At 46.8% G+C, this 18,319-nt stretch overlaps 1 protein-coding gene and 1 non-coding gene across 5 annotated transcripts in view; both read left to right on the forward strand.

Moving 5' to 3' along the window:
• SLC28A3 (solute carrier family 28 member 3) overlaps positions 1-18,319 on the forward strand; it is a 483,890-nt gene that overhangs the window by 444,504 nt on the left and 21,067 nt on the right. For all 4 annotated transcript variants that reach the window (XM_063913791.1, XM_063913790.1, XM_063913792.1 and 1 more), the window contains one exon: positions 16,144-16,274. In XM_063913791.1, coding sequence (XP_063769861.1) covers positions 16,144-16,274 — 131 coding nt within the window. The remainder of the gene's footprint in view (positions 1-16,143; positions 16,275-18,319) is intronic.
• On the forward strand, positions 9,663-9,781 carry LOC134952383 (5S ribosomal RNA). Its single transcript, XR_010184924.1, has one exon. It is a non-coding gene; the product is annotated as a 5S ribosomal RNA (ribosomal RNA).

An 18,319-nucleotide genomic window follows, 5' to 3' on the forward strand; every position in this document is an offset into this window, starting at 1 on the left:
AAGAAGCTGGAGACATTGAAGGAGGAGCTAACACGGAGCGATTCCGCTAGGCATGTGGGACTTGTGGATGGAGCCCTTAATTCGCTTAACAAGGATTCACGGGTGGTCAATCTGTTGAAATCAGAGCACTACATTTTGGCCACCATGCTCGATCCTAGATTTAAAGCCTACCTTGGATCTCTCTTTCCGGCAGACACAAGTCTGCTGGGGTTGAAAGACCTGCTGGTGAAAAAAATGGCAAGTCAAGCGGAACGCGACCTGTCAGTATCTCCTCCTTCACATTCTCCCGCAACTGGGGGTGCGAGGAAAAGGCTCAGAATTCCGAGCCCACCCGCTGGCGGTGATGCAGGGCAGTCTGGAGCGACTGCTGATGCTGACATCTGGTCCGGACTGAAGGACCTGACAACGATTACGGACATGTCGTCTACTGTCACTGCATATGATTCTCTCACCATTGAAAGAATGGTGGAGGATTATATGAGTGACCGCATCCAAGTAGGCACGTCACACAGTCCATACTTATACTGGCAGGAAAAAGAAGCAATTTGGAGGCCATTGCACAAACTGGCTTTATTCTACCTAAGTTGCCCTCCCACAAGTGTGTACTCCGAAAGAGTGTTTAGTGCCGCCGCTCACCTTGTCAGCAATCGGCGTACGAGGTTACATCCAGAAAATGTGGAGAAGATGATGTTCATTAAAATGAATTATAATCAATTCCTCCGCGGAGACATTGACCAGCAGCAATTGCCTCCACAAAGTACACAGGGAGCTGAGATGGTGGATTCCAGTGGGGACGAATTGATAATCTGTGAGGAGGGGGATGTACACGGTGATATATCGGAGGATGATGATGAGGTGGACATCTTGCCTCTGTAGAGCCAGTTTGTGCAAGGAGAGATTAATTGCTTCTTTTTTGGGGGGGGTCCAAACCAACCCGTCATATCAGTCACAGTCGTGTGGCAGACCCTGTCACTGAAATGATGGGTTGGTTAAAGTGTGCATGTCCTGTTTTGTTTATACAACATAAGGGTGGGTGGGAGGGCCCAAGGACAATTCCATCTTGCACCTCTTTTTTCTTTTATTTTTCTTTGCGTCATGTGCTGTTTGGGGAGGGTTTTTTGGAAGGGACATCCTGCGTGACACTGCAGTGCCACTCCAAAATGGGCCCGGTGTTTGTGTCGGCCACTAGGGTCGCTTATCTTACTCACACAGTCAGCTACCTCATTGCGCCTCTTTTTTTCTTTGCGTCATGTGCTGTTTGGGGAGGGTTTTTTGGAAGGGACATCCTGCGTGACACTGCAGTGCCACTCCTAAATGGGCCCGGTGTTTGTGTCGGCCACTAGGGTCGCTTATCTTACTCACACAGTCAGCTACCTCATTGCGCCTCTTTTTTTCTTTGCGTCATGTGCTGTTTGGGGAGGGTTTTTTGGAAGGGACATCCTGCGTGACACTGCAGTGCCACTCCTAAATGGGCCCGGTGTTTGTGTCGGCCACTAGGGTCGCTTATCTTACTCACACAGTCAGCTACCTCATTGCGCCTCTTTTTTTCTTTGCGTCATGTGCTGTTTGGGGAGTGTTTTTTGGAAGGGCCATCCTGCGTGACACTGCAGTGCCACTCCTAGATGGGCCCGGTGTTTGTGTCGGCCACTAGGGTCGCTAATCTTACTCACACAGCTACCTCATTGCGCCTCTTTTTTTCTTTGCGTCATGTGCTGTTTGGGGAGGGTTTTTGGAAGGGACATCCTGCGTGACACTGCAGTGCCACTCCTAAATGGGCCCGGTGTTTGTGTCGGCCACTAGGGTCGCTAATCTTACTCACACAGCTACCTCATTGCGCCTCTTTTTTTCTTTGCGTCATGTGCTGTTTGGGGAGGGTTTTTTGGAAGGGACATCCTGCGTGACACTGCAGTGCCACTCCTAGATGGGCCAGGTGTTTGTGTCGGCCACTAGGGTCGCTTAGCTTAGTCATCCAGCGACCTCGGTGCAAATTTTAGGACTAAAAATAATATTGTGAGGTGTGAGGTATTCAGAATAGACTGAAAATGAGTGGAAATTATGGTTTTTGAGGTTAATAATAATATGGGATCAAAATGACCCCCAAATTCTATGATTTAAGCTGTTTTTTAGGGTTTTTTGAAAAAAACACCCGAATCCAAAACACACCCGAATCCGACAAAAAAAATTCGGTGAGGTTTTGCCAAAACGCGGTCGAACCCAAAACACGGCCGCGGAACCGAACCCAAAACCAAAACACAAAACCCGAAAAATTTCAGGCGCTCATCACTAGTTCAAACACATTTGCTAAGTTCTACAAGTTTGATACCCTGGCTGAGGAGGACCTTGCCTTTGCTCATTCGGTGCTGCAGAGTCATCCGCACTTTCCCGCCCGTTTGGGAGCTTTGGTATAATCCCCATGGTCCTTACGGAGTTCCCAGCATCCACTAGGACATCAGAGAAAATAAGAATTTACTCACCGGTAATTCTATTTCTCGTAGTCCGTTGTGGATGCTGGGAGCCCGTCCCAAGTGCGGACTCTCTGCAATACATGTATATAGTTATTGCTTAACTAAAGGGTTATTGTTATGAGCCATCTGTTACTGAGGCTCAGTTGTTGTTCATACTGTTAACTGGGTATGGTTATCACGAGTTGTACGGTGTGATTGATGTGGCTGGTATGAGTCTTAACCTGGATTCCAAATCCTTTCCTTGTTGTGTCAGCTCTTCCGGGCACAGTTTCCTTAACTGAGGTCTGGAGGAGGGGCATGGAGGGAGGAGCCAGTGCACACCAGATAGTACCTAATCTTTCTTTTAGAGTGCCCAGTCTCCTGTGGAGCCCGTCTGTTCCCCATGGTCCTTACGGAGTTCCCAGCATCCACTACGGACTACGAGAAATAGAATTACCGGTGAGTAAATTCTTATTTTTAATCCTTGTGGTTTCAAAGCTTGTATTTTTAGAATCCAGGCGGCTTCTTGCCTTCATAAAGATCTAAAGTGGTCCTCATCCCTACTGGTATCTGTTCAAGACCTATCAATCTGAGGCCAACAGGATCACTACAATGTACATCACTAGAAACACATTGGGGAATTCAATTGTTTGAAAAGTCAGTTGGGTGACTGTTCTTTCCTATCTAATAGACAGGAAAAAACAGACACCCAACAGACTTTTCAAACATTTGAATACCCCCCTGTTTCATAAACCTATTCAAAATATTTCTTCTCTGTTCCATGAATCTGGATTTCAGTGAGAGCATTGTTCATCCAATATAATATAACCCACAGGGACAAATCAGTAGATACATGCAGAGGCGTAACTAGGGTTTTTGGAGCCCAGGGCAAGATGTAAAATGGCGCCCCCCCCCCCCCCCCCCCCCAAAAAAAAAATCATAGCAAAAGAAGTATGTGCGCACGCCGAAGGCGCGTGCAGCGAAAAAATGGGCGTGGTCACACACCAGAAGGGGTGTGGCCACGCTCCAGAAGGGGTGTGGCCACGCCCCACAGTGCCAGATACAATGCCCCACAGTGCCAGTTACATTGCCCCACAGTGCCAGATACAATGCCCCACAGTGCCAGTTACATTGCCCCCCAGTGCCAGATACAATGCCCCACAGTGCCGGATACATGCCCCACAGTGCCAGTTACATTGCCCCACAGTGCCAGATACAATGCCCCACAGTGGCAGTTACATTGCCCCACAGTGCCAGATACAATGCCCCACAGTGCCAGTTACATTGCCCCACAGTGCCAGATACAATGCCCCACAGTGCCAGTTACATTGCCCCACAGTGCCAGTTACATTGCCCCACAGTGCCAGATACAATGCCCCACAGTGCCAGTTACATGCCCCACAGTGCCAGTTACATGCCCCACAGTGCCAGATACAATGCCCCACAGTGGCAGTTACATTGCCCCACAGTGCCAGATACAATGCCCCACAGTGCCAGTTACATTGCCCCACAGTGCCAGATACAATGCCCCACAGTGCCAGTTACATTGCTCCACAGTGCCAGTTACATTGCCCCACAGTGAGAGATACAATGCCCCACAGTGCCAGTTACATGCCCCACAGTGCCAGTTACATGCCCCACAGTGCCAGATACATTGCCCCACAGTGCCGGATACAATGCCCCACAGTGCCAGTTACATGCCCCACAGTGCCAGTTACATGCCCCACAGTGCGAGATACATTGCCCCACAGTGCCGGATACAATGCCCCACAGTGCCAGATACATGCCCCACAGTGCCAGTTACATTGCCCCGCAGTGCCAGTTACATTGCCCCACAGTGCCAGTTACATGCCCCACAATGCCAGTTACATTGCCCCACAGTGCCAGTTACATTGCCCCACAGTGCCAGTTACATGCCCCACAATGCCAGTTACATTGCCCCACAGTGCCAGTTACATGCCCCACGGTGCCAGTTACATGCCCCACAGTGCCAGGTCCCACTCAGTACCAGTTACATATGCCCCATTTGGTGCCAGATACATTACCCACTGTGCCGCCAAGCCCGCCGCCCCCCCCCCCCCTCTCCGTCACTCACCGCTTGCTCTATGTGAGGGGAGGAGAGCGCAGCGCCTCTCCTTCCCCTCACCGCTCCAGGTCTCCGGCGGCTGTCTGGCGCCGGTTCGCTAGCCAATCAGAGCTCGCGGACCGGCAGCCAATCAGGAGCCGGTCCGCAAGCTCTGATTGGCTAGCGCCGGAGACCGGACACAGCAGCGCTGCTGGCAGCGGCGGTGAGGGAGAGACGCTGCGCTCTCCTCCCCTCACATTTAGGGTTGACGGGGGCGAGTGGGGCATGATGCCCTGGTCGCCGGCGGCGCCACTCTCTCCTGGGCCTGCCAAGGCGCCCAGGGCACGTGCCCCACTCGCCCTACCCTAGATACGCCTCTGGATACATGACATATTGTAAATTACAATTAATATAGGTTTTAATAGAAAATGCATTTTTTAGACAGTGCAGCATATACTCTTTTATTTTGTACAAATGAACACGTTGTACATTTGTTGTGATTACACCTAAAAAATTGGTTTCAGGTGGACATAACAATGTACAGACGGAATCTCGTGTCTTCCCATGGGATAATTTTTTTTTTTTAAACTGGGGGCAAGCAAATTACATAGATTCCTGACTTTTTTTTTAAAAAAATTACAGCAGACTTCTTATATATAGCTTCGTTTAAGACTGGGTCAGTAAAGAGGAGTTTGTAGTTCTTATAAACTATTGAGTCACCTTTTTAGCTGCTTCATTATGTCCAGAAACAAATTACAAGCCTGTCACTTGTTTCTTTGTAGGGGGTTTTGAAGCTGTCCTATCCTTGGCTAACATATCTGACCTATTAAGTGATGAGGAATATTCGAGAGCTTGATCTAATATCAATTGTGGATATTGTCGTTCTTTAAAGGCACTCACAAATTCAGCAGGTTGAGTTTGAAAAGTGTCAGCATTAGTGAAGTTTCTTCTGATACAATGTACAGTAACTGGCTCTTTGGAACATTATTGAGCCATATTTTCTTATTACTGTATGATTTCTTGTATATGGAATGAAATTGCACACATCTACCGATTTCTTATAAGTAGAGGTAGCTGTCAGTCCCTCTATCACCTCCACTGTAATATTTAAATCATTGATACATGAAAAATCATACTGTAAGTGCAAGTGAAGGAGAGCCAAAAGTGTTATCATTAACATAGCGAACAAAATTAGTGAAAGAAATAGGGTCCCCTTTCCAAATAAAAAACAGGTCGTCAATATAGCGGCATTAGAGGACCAGATTCACACCGAAGGGCCCGTCCCAGATCAGGTCCTCCTCTAAGCGGCCCTTACAGTTGTTTGCAAAACACGGCACAAATCTGGTCCCCATCCCAGTACAGACGGTCTGAAGGTAGTGACAATTATCAATAAGAAAATAGTTGTGCTGTAAAATAAAATAAAATAGAATCCAAAATAAATTATTTTCCCTCTGAGATCCCCTTATCTTTTAATAAAGTTGTATTCATGGCTTACACTCCTTTGGTGTGAGGAATATTCATATATAAAGCCTGCACATCTCAATTTGTGAATAATCATTTTCCCATTTTATTCTTTCAGCCAATTTGATATAATCAGTGGTGTCTTTAATTTGGGATCTCAGAGTGGAAACGCATAATTATAAGTAGTGATCAACATAAAATTAAAGATTAGAAGTGAGACCCTCCATCTCTGAAATAATAGATCGCCCCGGGGGATTGTGCAGTATTTTGTGTATTTTAGGAAGGTGATATTATATAGGGGTTACTAGGTAGAGGGGTAAAGGAAATCCAGCTCCTCTTTAGTCATTATCATGAGCTGTTTGTAATAAGCCTTTAAGATTCTGTTGAAATGTACCCATAGGGTTGGAAGACAGCTTTTTATAAAAATCTGTATTATTAAGTTGACATTCAAGAGTAGTAGTATAAATAGTGCTGCAAGTATGGTGGTACGGAGCAATACTGCATACCAGTAAGAAATTGTCAGCTGGTACGCAGTACTACCAGTCTGACCACCTTGCACCCACTTGGTCCGAGGGGAGGAGAGCGAAGCATGCGCCTCTCCTGCCCCTCTACTGCCCTCAGTCCAGTCTCCATCCAGCGGCAGTGGCATGTATCACAGTCAGGCACCGCTTCATGAGCCAATCAGAGCTCGCAGACCGGCAGTCAATCAGCAGCCACCACTGCCAGACCATGAGCTCTGATTGGCTCATGAACCGGCGCCTGATTTGAAATACACACCGCTGTTGCTGGAGACTGGAGGGCAGGATAGGGGCATGAGAGGTGCATGCTGCACTCTCCTCTCTCCAGTCAGAGTGAGAGTAGAGCCAGCCCCAGGCAGCAGCAGAGAGTTGCACTGCTGGGGGCATATGTGTATCTGGCACTATTGGGGAGACATATGTGTATCTGGCACTGTGGGGGTGCATATGTGTATCTGGCACTTTGGGGGGGGCATATGTGTATCTGGCACTGTGGGGGGTATATGTGTATCTGGCACTGTGGGGGGCATATGTGTATCTAGCACTGTGGGGGCATATCTGACACCATGGGTGCATATGTGTATCTGGCACTGTAGGGCATATTTGTATCTGGCACAGTGGGGTATATCCGGCACTGTGGGGGCATATGTGTATCTGGCACTGTGGGGGCATATTTTCATCTTGCACTGTGGGGGATAGCTGGCACTGTGGAACATATCTGGCATTGTGGGGGCATATTTGTATCTGGCACTGTGGGGGCATATCTGGCACATGTGTGTAACTGGCACTGTGGGGGCATATGTGTATCTGGCACTGCACTACTGGAGGCATATGTGTATCTGGCACTGCACTATTGGGGGCTAATGTGCAGCTAGTACTATTGGGGGCATATGTGTAGCTGGCACTGCACTATTGGGGTCATATGTGCATCTGGTCTCCCATATGTGTATCACATCCCCATTTTCATTGGCCACGCCCCATTTAAAAAACAAAATTATGAAATTTTTTCTTCTTGCACCACTGTATAAATAGAGTCTTTTGCACTAGATTTATGCTTTATCGTTAAAAAATTAGATTTTAAGGTTGAATGTTGAAGAATGTCTATTATTAATGTCAAAAATAGCACTTTGTGAGTGTAACGCCTCAGAATCAGCGTTTTCTGTTGACCGCCCGAAATCACTTCGGGGCTAATAGAATACCGCTTTTAGTCTCCAAAGATTTGTTAGAAATAAGTACAGATGTTGGCGCAAAGTTTAATCCTTTAGATAATAAAACAGTTTCATCATCAGTTAGTATTTTAGAAAATAGATTATAAACGCCTCTGGTGGTTACTGGTACTTTGGATTTTCTCTCCCTACATCTCCTAGGTCTAAACTTCTTTTCTCCTTCATCCACTAGGGGCCACTGGAGTGTAGTTACAATGGGGAGATAGTAGGTGGTATTGGTAGCTGGCACTTTAAAAATTCTCACACTGTGGCTAGCTCCTCCCCTACTATCTCCCCTCCAAGCCAGTCTTAGTTAAGTGCCCGAGGTAGCTGGTTCACTTGGGTTTAGCTGAAGAATTTTCTTCTTTTTTCTTTATTATTTTATTTTTCTTACACACACTCACAGACTGGCAGCTCTGCCACTGCCAGTCTGCACCGTGGGAGCTGCCGGCGGGGTCCCATCGCAGCTGCGTGCGGCTAGGGATGGGCCCCGGCTGAGGGAGACACTGAGCTCTCCTGAGTTGGCGGACACCGCTGCGTGCGGCGCGTGTCGCGGCCACTCCATCCAGCAGAAGATTCCGGCAGCATGGCAGCGGTGAGTATCAAAAAATGGTCGGACACCGCTGCGTGCGGCTTGTGTCGGGACCACCCCACCACAGAAGATTCCGGCTGGACGCCGCTGCGTGCGGCGTGTGTCGGGGCCGATCCACCAAGAACACAGTGGTGAGTGAAGTATACTTTATTTGTGGTGGCTATGTATGTTTTTAGAGCAATGCACTGTTTATTGTTGTACAACCCACTCCAGAAGGGCTCTCTGGGGCTGTAATGTACTTTATTGTATCCTTACCTGTCCTCCTCATGGAGAAACAGACAGGATGATTGGGGGAGGCTGAGTATGTGTTTATACAACCCTGACTGAAAAACGGGTGTGTGTCATTCTGATAACCCTCTGCTCCCCCAGCTCCCCGCACCCCCCGCACAGATCCCCACTCAGCGCGACTCACAGAGCCGGCACAGGGATCCCGCTCGAGCGCAAAGCAATGTTTAAATTTGGCGCCTTGTACGGAGGGGGCGGAGCTAAGTCCCGCTCTGTAGAGCGAGCTCAGCGCTCCCTGCTCCCAGGCGGCGACTCGCGCTCTGTTCAGCGCAACACTCCCCAGCGGCGGCTAGCAGATACAGGGCTCTACTAGCGCTGTATAGCGGGCTCAGCGCTCAGCGCTCCCCGGCGGTGACTCGCAGGCCCAGCGGAGGGTACAGCTCGCTTCCCGCTTAGTTTTGCAATAAGGCGCCATAGCCGGGGGGCGGAGCTAACTCCCGCTCTGTACAGCGGGCTCAGCATTCTCCGCTCCCCGGCCACTGTTATAGTGTAATAGGCATTTATGTGAGTTTAATGCACATGGTGCTGAGGAGAATGTGATATAGTCAGAGTGGCTCAGCACTAATCCAGTTATCCACTATATAGATTTTATCGCATAGCCCAGAGGAGTTTCACTCTGGCGGCCATTTCCTCCATGCACAGACCTGGCTTCATATTTGCAGTGTCTCCTATAGCCCAGTGGGCTAATCTTGCATACTCAGAGACAAATACAAATAAAGTCCCAGGTATATTAACAGTTAACCTGCTTTACTCAGCGGGCTCCCAGGTCTCCCCGTCGCTAGGCAACAGCTCTGGGATTTGTAACTTTTCGATACTTCAGGCTGCTGAAATATAGATACATTCCTCCTGCAGTAGAGTCCTCTACCCAGCATTTTCCTACTTGCAAATCAGGGAACCTGCTCTATTACAGTAGCTGGGACTCAGCTCAATAATAATTAAAAGGATCTACTGTGCAGTATTTATTTACCTACGGTGTGTGTGTATATATACATATATAGTTATGTTTGTGCATGTATATATATAGATATATATATTTAAGTGCGTGTAGGTATGTATATAGATAAATCCATAAAATACCAGATATAGGGGATAAAAGCCTATGGCCACACCACCCTGAACACGCCCGATCTCGTCTGATCTCGGAAACTAAGCAGGGTCAGGCCCGGTTAGTACTTGGATGGGAGACCGCCTGGGAATACCAGGTGCTGTAGGCTACTTCCGCAATGTTTTCTAATAACAACATCTTGCACATAACATTTTCCCCCATCTTTCTCACAGGCTGGTCACCATTTTGAAAAGCCAGCGGAACCTCAGAGAAACATCTGGTGCACCTTAATTAGCGGTACACTAAATACAGGGCGGGGTGTTGCCTTCCCTTTATTATTCCTTGTTGTCACTAGTTACTAATGCTATTTGTAATTGTGGAATGCGTGTAAGGCATAAGACAAATAGCGCTGCGGCTCAGTACGCTAGTAGCGGGTATCTGAACAGGGGTTTGAATCCAAACAAAACTTTAAGGAGAACTCCTATAGCCTAGGGCTAAGACTCCTGTCCCACAGCGCAGCGTTGCTGGTTCAGGTCTCCGCTGCTCCAGAAAGTTTATTTTAATCGTATCGGTCACTACACATTATAGTGCACACCTTACGTAGGGCTCTGTTTATTTAACCCACCTTTTCTCCTTTCGTTTGTCTCTCCTGGGATAGTCGAAGAATTCCCTCTTAGGTGTGAAGTATGCGGCGGAGCCATCTGCTTCGCCCTCCACGCACCTGCACACCCCTGTTTGATCAATGATGCAGGTAATGTCACTATTAACCAGACAATAACTCATCAGGTAAGCCCTTGGACTTTGGTTTCCAAGGTCACAGGATCAAATCACAGCGGGACCAAACACACCTTTCCAAAAAGAAACTTTGCTAACATTCCATGCATTACTGATGTCTGTTTTCTGTGGATCTGAACCAGTGTCTCAGAATATACAGGTACATAATACAGCAGTTCATCTGATACTGCAGGTAAAGGAGGAGGACACGTCAAGTCCATCAGGGTTCCACGCCATTGACGAAAATGACAGCGACTGGTTCAGTTTCGGATGAGCTGGGCAGGCTCCGGTAGGCGGCCGACAGACACCCGAATACACAATATCAGGTATCAAACAAGGTTTGTTTTCCTATCTTTTCCCCGCAGATGGCAGGAGAGGGTATCAGAACCTCTCTAGGGTATACACCTCGGTGTATCGCCGGTCCATCAAGCCGCCGTTTTCCTGAGGCAACCTTGCTCAGGGATCCATCGACATATGCGGCAGCATGGTTCTACCGTATCCGGAGCAGGTAGGTTGGGGAACAATTGTCCTCTAGGTTACAGGATGCTTCGCATCAGGATCAATTGATACTTTGATACAGGTCAGAATCACGATTCTGCTTTATGTTCCTTGGAGGTCTCCATGTCTACAGACTCGGACCCTGCATCTTCGCTTGGGCTGTCTTAACCCGACGACCTCTGGGGCTGCGACAGTGACAAGTAAACATGAAATCCTACGGGGCAGATGGTTCTGGGGAAGGAACTTTCTGCAGGATTTCTTGAACCAATGGAGGTAGGTCCACTTTGATTTCTCCTACTACTGCCCCAGCTCCAAGACAGACCTTTACTGGTCTTCCCTTTAGATTTTTTCGTGCCCTTTCAGGTTTTTGACTCCACACGGGTGATATCTTCGTCGCCAGGGGTTCTCAGGGTAAAAAGGCTGAAGCAGAGGTTCAACATCCTCAGTCCAGTCTGATTTTATGTCATCCTATACACCCATTACACCTGCAGGGTCCCAGGGTAGGCGCAGGTCGATGGGAGAAGGCTTGGGCGGTTACAACCGTCTCAGGAGTCCCTCGGCATAGGTCGGCTGATTTACGATGACAAGAGAGTCATACTGCAGGCTGCGCTCCATAGGTTTCTAACCGCAAAGGGTGTTGATCCCTGTTTTTCACATATCATTTGAATTAGGACAGTTCTCAGGCCTTTGTTTTCTTTTCACGTTCCGAAGCCAAGTGGCTCGGACAGGCCTATTCTGGCCTTACAATCCTTTTAGTCTGTGATTGCTAGTTTAAACAAGAAAGGGAGTTTTACGTGTCCCTTGTCTTCAGAGATGCCTGTTTACTGATTTCCGTTGGACAGGCTTTTCTCAGATTCCCCCTTAACAGGATTCTCATTTTCACTGTAAGTCCTTTACTCTTCTCTCTTCCGCTCCCACAGAGTTTAGGAAGATAACAGAATAACTCTTTTTCAGGGGCAGTGGGTGACGTTGGTTCCCTAATGGGACAATTTACTGCTACTATCCCACTCTGTACATTAGGTGGCTTCTGAATATCCGGAGGATCCACGAGCTTCTGATTCGACACAGATCCAATTTATGCTCCGCATAGACGTTTCTCAACACGGTCCGTCAGAGGTTTTTTCATTCCTCGGCACCAGAGACTCTATTTCTTCAGTCAAGTTGCGACGTAATGAGTGGTCGCCTCCATTCCTCTCGGAACGGGGGACAACAATCTTGTTTCCAGATCAAGCCACCAGGTCAGACTCCTGGGTGAGGGAACATGCCCCGGAGTTTTGTCAGCTGGTCCGCTGTGGGCGGAGATTTCGGATCGACCTCAGGGCGTTCTGACTGACTCGTTAACCCTTTATTACTCTCGGACGGCAGTAGCCGTGGAGGCCCTCAGGGCTCCGGGGAGTTTTCTGGTTATTCTATCCTGCCTCCTTTTTCTATTTCTACTTCATGTTCAGTAACACAGGAGGGGATTATGCGTGCTAGTCCTCTCGGTGGCGCTGGTTGGGCCACGCATGACTTGAAGATACAGATACGCCTGTTGTCAGTAGAGGAGCCTTGGCTCCTACCTCGACTGGACTGTCTACTTCAACAGGCTCCTTTTTTCTCCTTGTTCAATTTTACACTGGTTTCGGTTACCCGTGTGACTGTTCACGAGACCTCAGAAGGGAGGAGTTCCCTAGTTCGGTTAGGCCTACTGGGCTCCGATTTCAGAAGTCTATTACCTCTTCTCGCTTTTGCCACTTTGGGAAAACTTTATGGAACATAATGAAGATAAAAGGGGTTTTTTCCCCCTTCTTCCAGTTACCATTCATCTTTGGTTTCTCTGGGAGGTTTTTTGCTCCGCTGCGCTTCAAACCACACTGACCGGAATTTTAGGTCTCTGCCTTTTTCGTTTTTCTTCCAAATGAGATTAGCCTAGCGGCCGTAAGTTCGGCCTCTTGTTCAGGGAGTACTCTATTGGCAACTCCCCGGGCTCGGCTTCGGCCTCAGCGGTCGTTTCTTCCAGAGGGGAGGTCCATTTTTCATATAAATCTGACACTAGTGGTTTTCAATCCTCTCTGAATGTTGTCAGGGCTCGTCAACTCTCTCTACAGAGGTCTCAGGCTATTCGATGAAGTGTTTTTTCTTCTTTGCTCTGGATGATGCTCCCGTACTAAATAGCCGGGGCCCCAGCATATGCTGGACAGTTGGATACATCTGATCATCAGACAGTCTTCTTGGCGGTTACTAGGGAACCTCCGTTTTCCATTTCAGCGCGCTTTACGCGCATTGTAAGACTTTCGTGGGCAGCCGCCCGCGGGGTCTCCATGAATATTTTGTCGGGCGGCTACTTGGTCAAACCGACATTCGTTTTGTCAAATTCTACAAGTTTGACACTTTTACGGCCTCTGCATCACTGTTTGGCCGAGCAGTTTTTACAGGACTCTCAGCGCTTTCCCACCCGTTTTTTGGGAGCTCTGGGACGTCCCCATTGTAACTACACTCCAGTGGCCCCTAGTGGATGAAGGAGAAATCAGGATTTTGGTACTTACCGATAAATCCCTTTCTCCGATTCCACAGGGGCCACTGGACGCCCGCCCAGCGCTGTTTCTCCTGATTTTTGTTTGATTAACGATTGCAGATCACCATATGACTGCTTGTTGGGTTCAGGCTAGCCTGGTTTTTTGTCAGGTTCTGTTCCAGGTTTAGTTTGTGTTCGCCTGGTTTACAGGGCGTCGTTAACCTCCTCTACCTTACGGTTTGTTTATTACAGCTCTCCTCGGGCACAGTTTAACGTAGACTGGCTTGGAGGGGAGATAGTAGGGGAGGAGCTAGCCACAGTGTGAGAATTTTTAAAGTGCCAGCTACCAATACCACCTACTATCTCCCCATTGTAACTACACTCCAGTGGCCCCTGTGGAATCGGAGAAAGGGATTTATCGGTAAGTACCAAAATCCTGATTGTCTTATAGGAGTAAGGGCGAGTGCCTCGTATCTGTTATTATTTGGATACGTGTGTTGTTTTGTTTTCCTGTAAAGGTGGGTACACACTGGAAGATATGTCTGCCGATCAATTGATCGGCAGATATATCTATGGACAGATCGGGCAGTGTGTTGAGCATACACACTGCCCGATCCATCGGGGACTGACGTCATGAACTGTGCGGGCGTGTACACATGGCGCCCAGTTCAGCTGTCAATCACCGCCGGCCGCCACAGCATGTGTACAGGTACACACACAGCGACGCGCCAATATATCGGTAGATATATTGGCCGTCGGCTGTGCTGCGGGGCCGACGCGATACGTCTGTGAACGACGGAGTTCACAGATGTATTGTCCGTACGCACTGGCCGACGGACCCGCGATATATCGGCCGATCAAGTGAACGGCCGATATATCAGCCAGTGTGTACGGGCCTTAAGGTGGTTACTTACTCCCTCTCTAATAAATGACACAGAGGGGGAGATTCAAATGTTTGAAAAGTCAGTTGGGAGTCTATTTTTTCCTATCTAATAGAAAGTAAAAAACAGACACCCAACCGACTTTTCAAACATTTGAATACCACCCAGAGAATTATATTCAGACAGATTTGTTGATAGGTCTTATGGTGTGTACACACGGTGAGATTTTTTCTTACGATTTTGACTATATAGTCAAAATCGTAAGAAAAGTTAGTGCAGATCGCAAGGTGAGAGTCACCTGGCGATCCTGATTCGATGCCGATGTGCGGTCCTGCGCAGTCGGCATCGCAAGAATAGATAAACTGTGCAGGCAAGTCAATTTTGACTATCTCTATAGAAGAGATAGTCAGAATTGACACTTAGCCAAAATTGCACATAGTCAGTATCGCAAGCACACTCATTATGTGCTTGCGATACTGACTATGTGCCGACCTAGCCCCTGTCGCATAGTGAGAATCGGGCATAGCCCGAATCTCAACGTGTGTATGGGCCATTAGGCCCCACTGTTCTATTCAGATTCTCTATGATGAGTGACAGTGGGACTGTAGGATAACCTTAATTCTGCTCCTTCATTCTAGGCTTAGAGTATTTTGTAGGCTTGCTATCATCAGACTGAGCTACCTTCTGGTTCATCTTAAATGACCACCGGGATCCCTACCGCCAGCATATCAACTGCATCCCTAATCATGTACTATAAGTCTCTTTTACACATCTTTTCCTTTCTTTCAATGGTTTCTCTTTCATATTGTTCTAACCTCTTTTTCACCACTGTTTCCTATCTCTTTTATATTTGGACAAGCTTTCGCATGTTGTCTTCATTTCTCCTTCTATTACTTTTCATTTCTTTTCACTGTAGTCAATTAGTAGTTGCATAAAAGCAAGTGAGCATTTGTCTAAGAACATATCCTACTGTTTTAGCAATTCAGACTCATAATGAAAAGGGTTTTAATTAACCTCAGGCCACGCGGAATCTTATCCTGTTCAACATACTTTTGTAATGTAGTTTTATCCCACCAATATCTAACCTCAGGTTTTAACAAATCCTCGAATTTGTTTGAGTACTCTATAGATTCACTGTGTGCTGAGATATTAACTGGCGAATGACCAGATTCATAATTTCTCAATATGTCTAATCTGCTTTGTAATCTACCTGTGTAGCAGGTTACATTCATTTTTGATAATCACTGATATAGATGCCTGGATTAGAGGCACAAGAAAAAAGCAAAAATGCAAGAACAAAATATGTAATCCTGGCGCCACAAAATGTCCAGCGGTAATACCAATTGTGTCTAGGAAGTGCGATTTAAGCAGCCAACCTGAAAAGAGGAGTGCCAGTCCTCTAAATACATGAAAATTGCCAAAGAAAGATCAGGTGGTGCTCTCAAAAGCACAATCCAACACAGTACATTAATATCTAAAAATAATTTAATATAGGATGATAAAATATCTAATAACAATATAACTTCCGAGAGTAAAGGTACAAATCATATAATGAGAACAAGTAATACAACTTGTATAAATAAATAAATGTACACAAGGATAGTAACTAATTAATATCACTGAGCAGTCACTCATAATAATTGTTGCCACAGTCAGCTCACAATGTATCAATAGTTACCCAATTGATACATGATAGCAATTTGATTATCATATATGCATTAGTAGCAGTCACAAAGCAAAGTTATAATTACCGCAGGGCCTCTCAAGGAGGTCACATTGGTCTCACCACGGTTTGATATGCTCACCAGTAGTAAACTGTTTAAAAGGAATAATTCATCAGCATTAGTAGGTTAATATCTAATTTTATTGCCTTGTTTAATATAGGTGTCTTCTTCACACTTGCTGACAGCTTCCGTCATGTCAGCACCAGCGGCATTAGCTATCGCTAAGTTATTCTGGCCAGAGACTGAACCTGTGAGAGTAACTATGGAGCATGGACTTAAACTGGAGAAGGGGTAAGCGGTATATATACAACCTGATACCTCACTTATCACAAACATCGATGATACTGAGATAAGGAGATTTAGTTCATTTAAAATTGTTGCCGTGTTTGTGGGCATTTAATTGTCAGAGAACCCCTTCAAAATGTGTAATAGTCTTCAGTGGAGTGTGTATAAGATAATACATTACATGCACACTAATTCTGGAACACTACGGAAAACAGGCGATGGGGGAAATGTATCAAGCCTTCTACACAGTGGAGAAGTGGGCAAGTGGAGAAGTTGCCTTATCAACCAATCAGCTTCTAGTATTTATCAAGTCAATTATATAAAATGATAGGTACAAGCTGTTTAGTTGCTATGGGTAACGTCTCCACTTCATTTGTCCACTTCCCCACCTGTTAGGAGGCTTGATACATTTTCAGCAATGTGTATTAGAATTGCTTATTTAATGGATTGAATTCAAGTTTCAAGCTTAGTATGACTGTATCTATAAGCTCAGTGAACTCTGTTTGCTTGTATAGTACAGCCCCCCCCCCCCCCCACACACACACACACACACACACACACACACACTTTGTACACTGTATTCATTCAAGGCATTGCCTTTGTGCTGCTTTACACTTTAGTCAGCCAATGCAGTCACAGTGTGCATTTTGCCCTTACATTGGGGGTCATCACTTTCATGTGCGTTTTTGGAGTATTTAGCAGTAACACCACTGACCACTACCTTGTTGGTCAGAACATAAGGGGTTATATAATAGATTCCTAGATTATGGAACCAGGGTGATTTTGGAGAGATTGCCACAAAATTTAAAGCAGCACAGTTTAAATGTAGTGGCAAACTAACCGAAATCACTCCGTGTCCATAATCGCAGAACCTGTTAAATAACTCCCATATTATGATATCTTTTGGATTACATATGACTCACCAAGACTATAGGTTGTCAATGGGCTATTACCAATTTTGACTACATATTCCCTTGAATATTGCCTCCATTGTGCCAATGCAGTAAAAGCAGGCGTCACTATGCCCCCTTGATAAATCAATCCACCACTAGCCCCCTTCGTATAGCACTCAGGACTCTCCCTTGTTGGCATAAGAAAATAGCCATCTTACTATGTCATGTACGCTTTGTTAAATAGACATTATTGGGCCAAAATCGCAATAAAAGCCCATTTTCTGGTGCGACAAATGACTGCGGCTAATAAGATAAACCCCACAGTTTACATTACAGTCACTTCCCTTTGTAATTTTAAAATAATGTACATTTCCTCAGTCTCCTCAGGGGCATGGTAGTGGGGGCAGGTTACCAGTTCCCAGAAACGTAATCTGGTAGGAGGTGAGAAAGAATAAGAACAGAATAAGAGAATGAGAATAAGGTGAAACAGGTGGCTATGCAGATGCTGGCATGTCACTGTAAGCGATCACACAGGAGGCCATCGTCAGCAGAGAGACTGCACCTGCCATTGGGCTGCTACAGGTTTCCATGGTGCACCAATGGTGTCTCTAATGACACACAGAGATGGATTTTCACCACTGCAAGACACTACAAGTGGCATCTCAGTGGTTCATAGGGCCTAATTCTGAGTTGATCGCAGCAGCAAATTTGTTAGCAGTTGGGCAAAACCATGTGCACTGCAGGGGGCAGATATAACATGTGCAGAGAGAGTTAGATTTGGGTGGGGTGTATTCAAACTGAAATCTAAATTGCAGTGTAAAAACAAAGCAGCCAGTATTTACCCTGCACAGAAACAATATAACCCACCCAAATCTAACTTTCTCTGCTCATGTTATATCTGCCACACAGTATACCAGCGCCGGAATACCGACACTTTTTCTCCCTCGTGGGGGTCCACTACCCCCCTGGAGGGAGAATAAAATAGCCACCGTGCCCGCAGCGTGGCGAGCGCAGCAAGCCCACAAGGGGATCATTCGCGCTTGACACGCTGTCGGTATGCTGGCGGTCGGGCTCCCAGCGCCGGTATGCTGGTCGCCGGTAGCCCGGCCGCCGGCATACCATACTACACCCCTGCAGTGCACATGGTTTTACCCAATT

The sequence above is a fragment of the Pseudophryne corroboree genome, chromosome 1, assembly GCF_028390025.1.
Source record: "Pseudophryne corroboree isolate aPseCor3 chromosome 1, aPseCor3.hap2, whole genome shotgun sequence".
NCBI lineage: Eukaryota > Metazoa > Chordata > Amphibia > Anura > Myobatrachidae > Pseudophryne > Pseudophryne corroboree.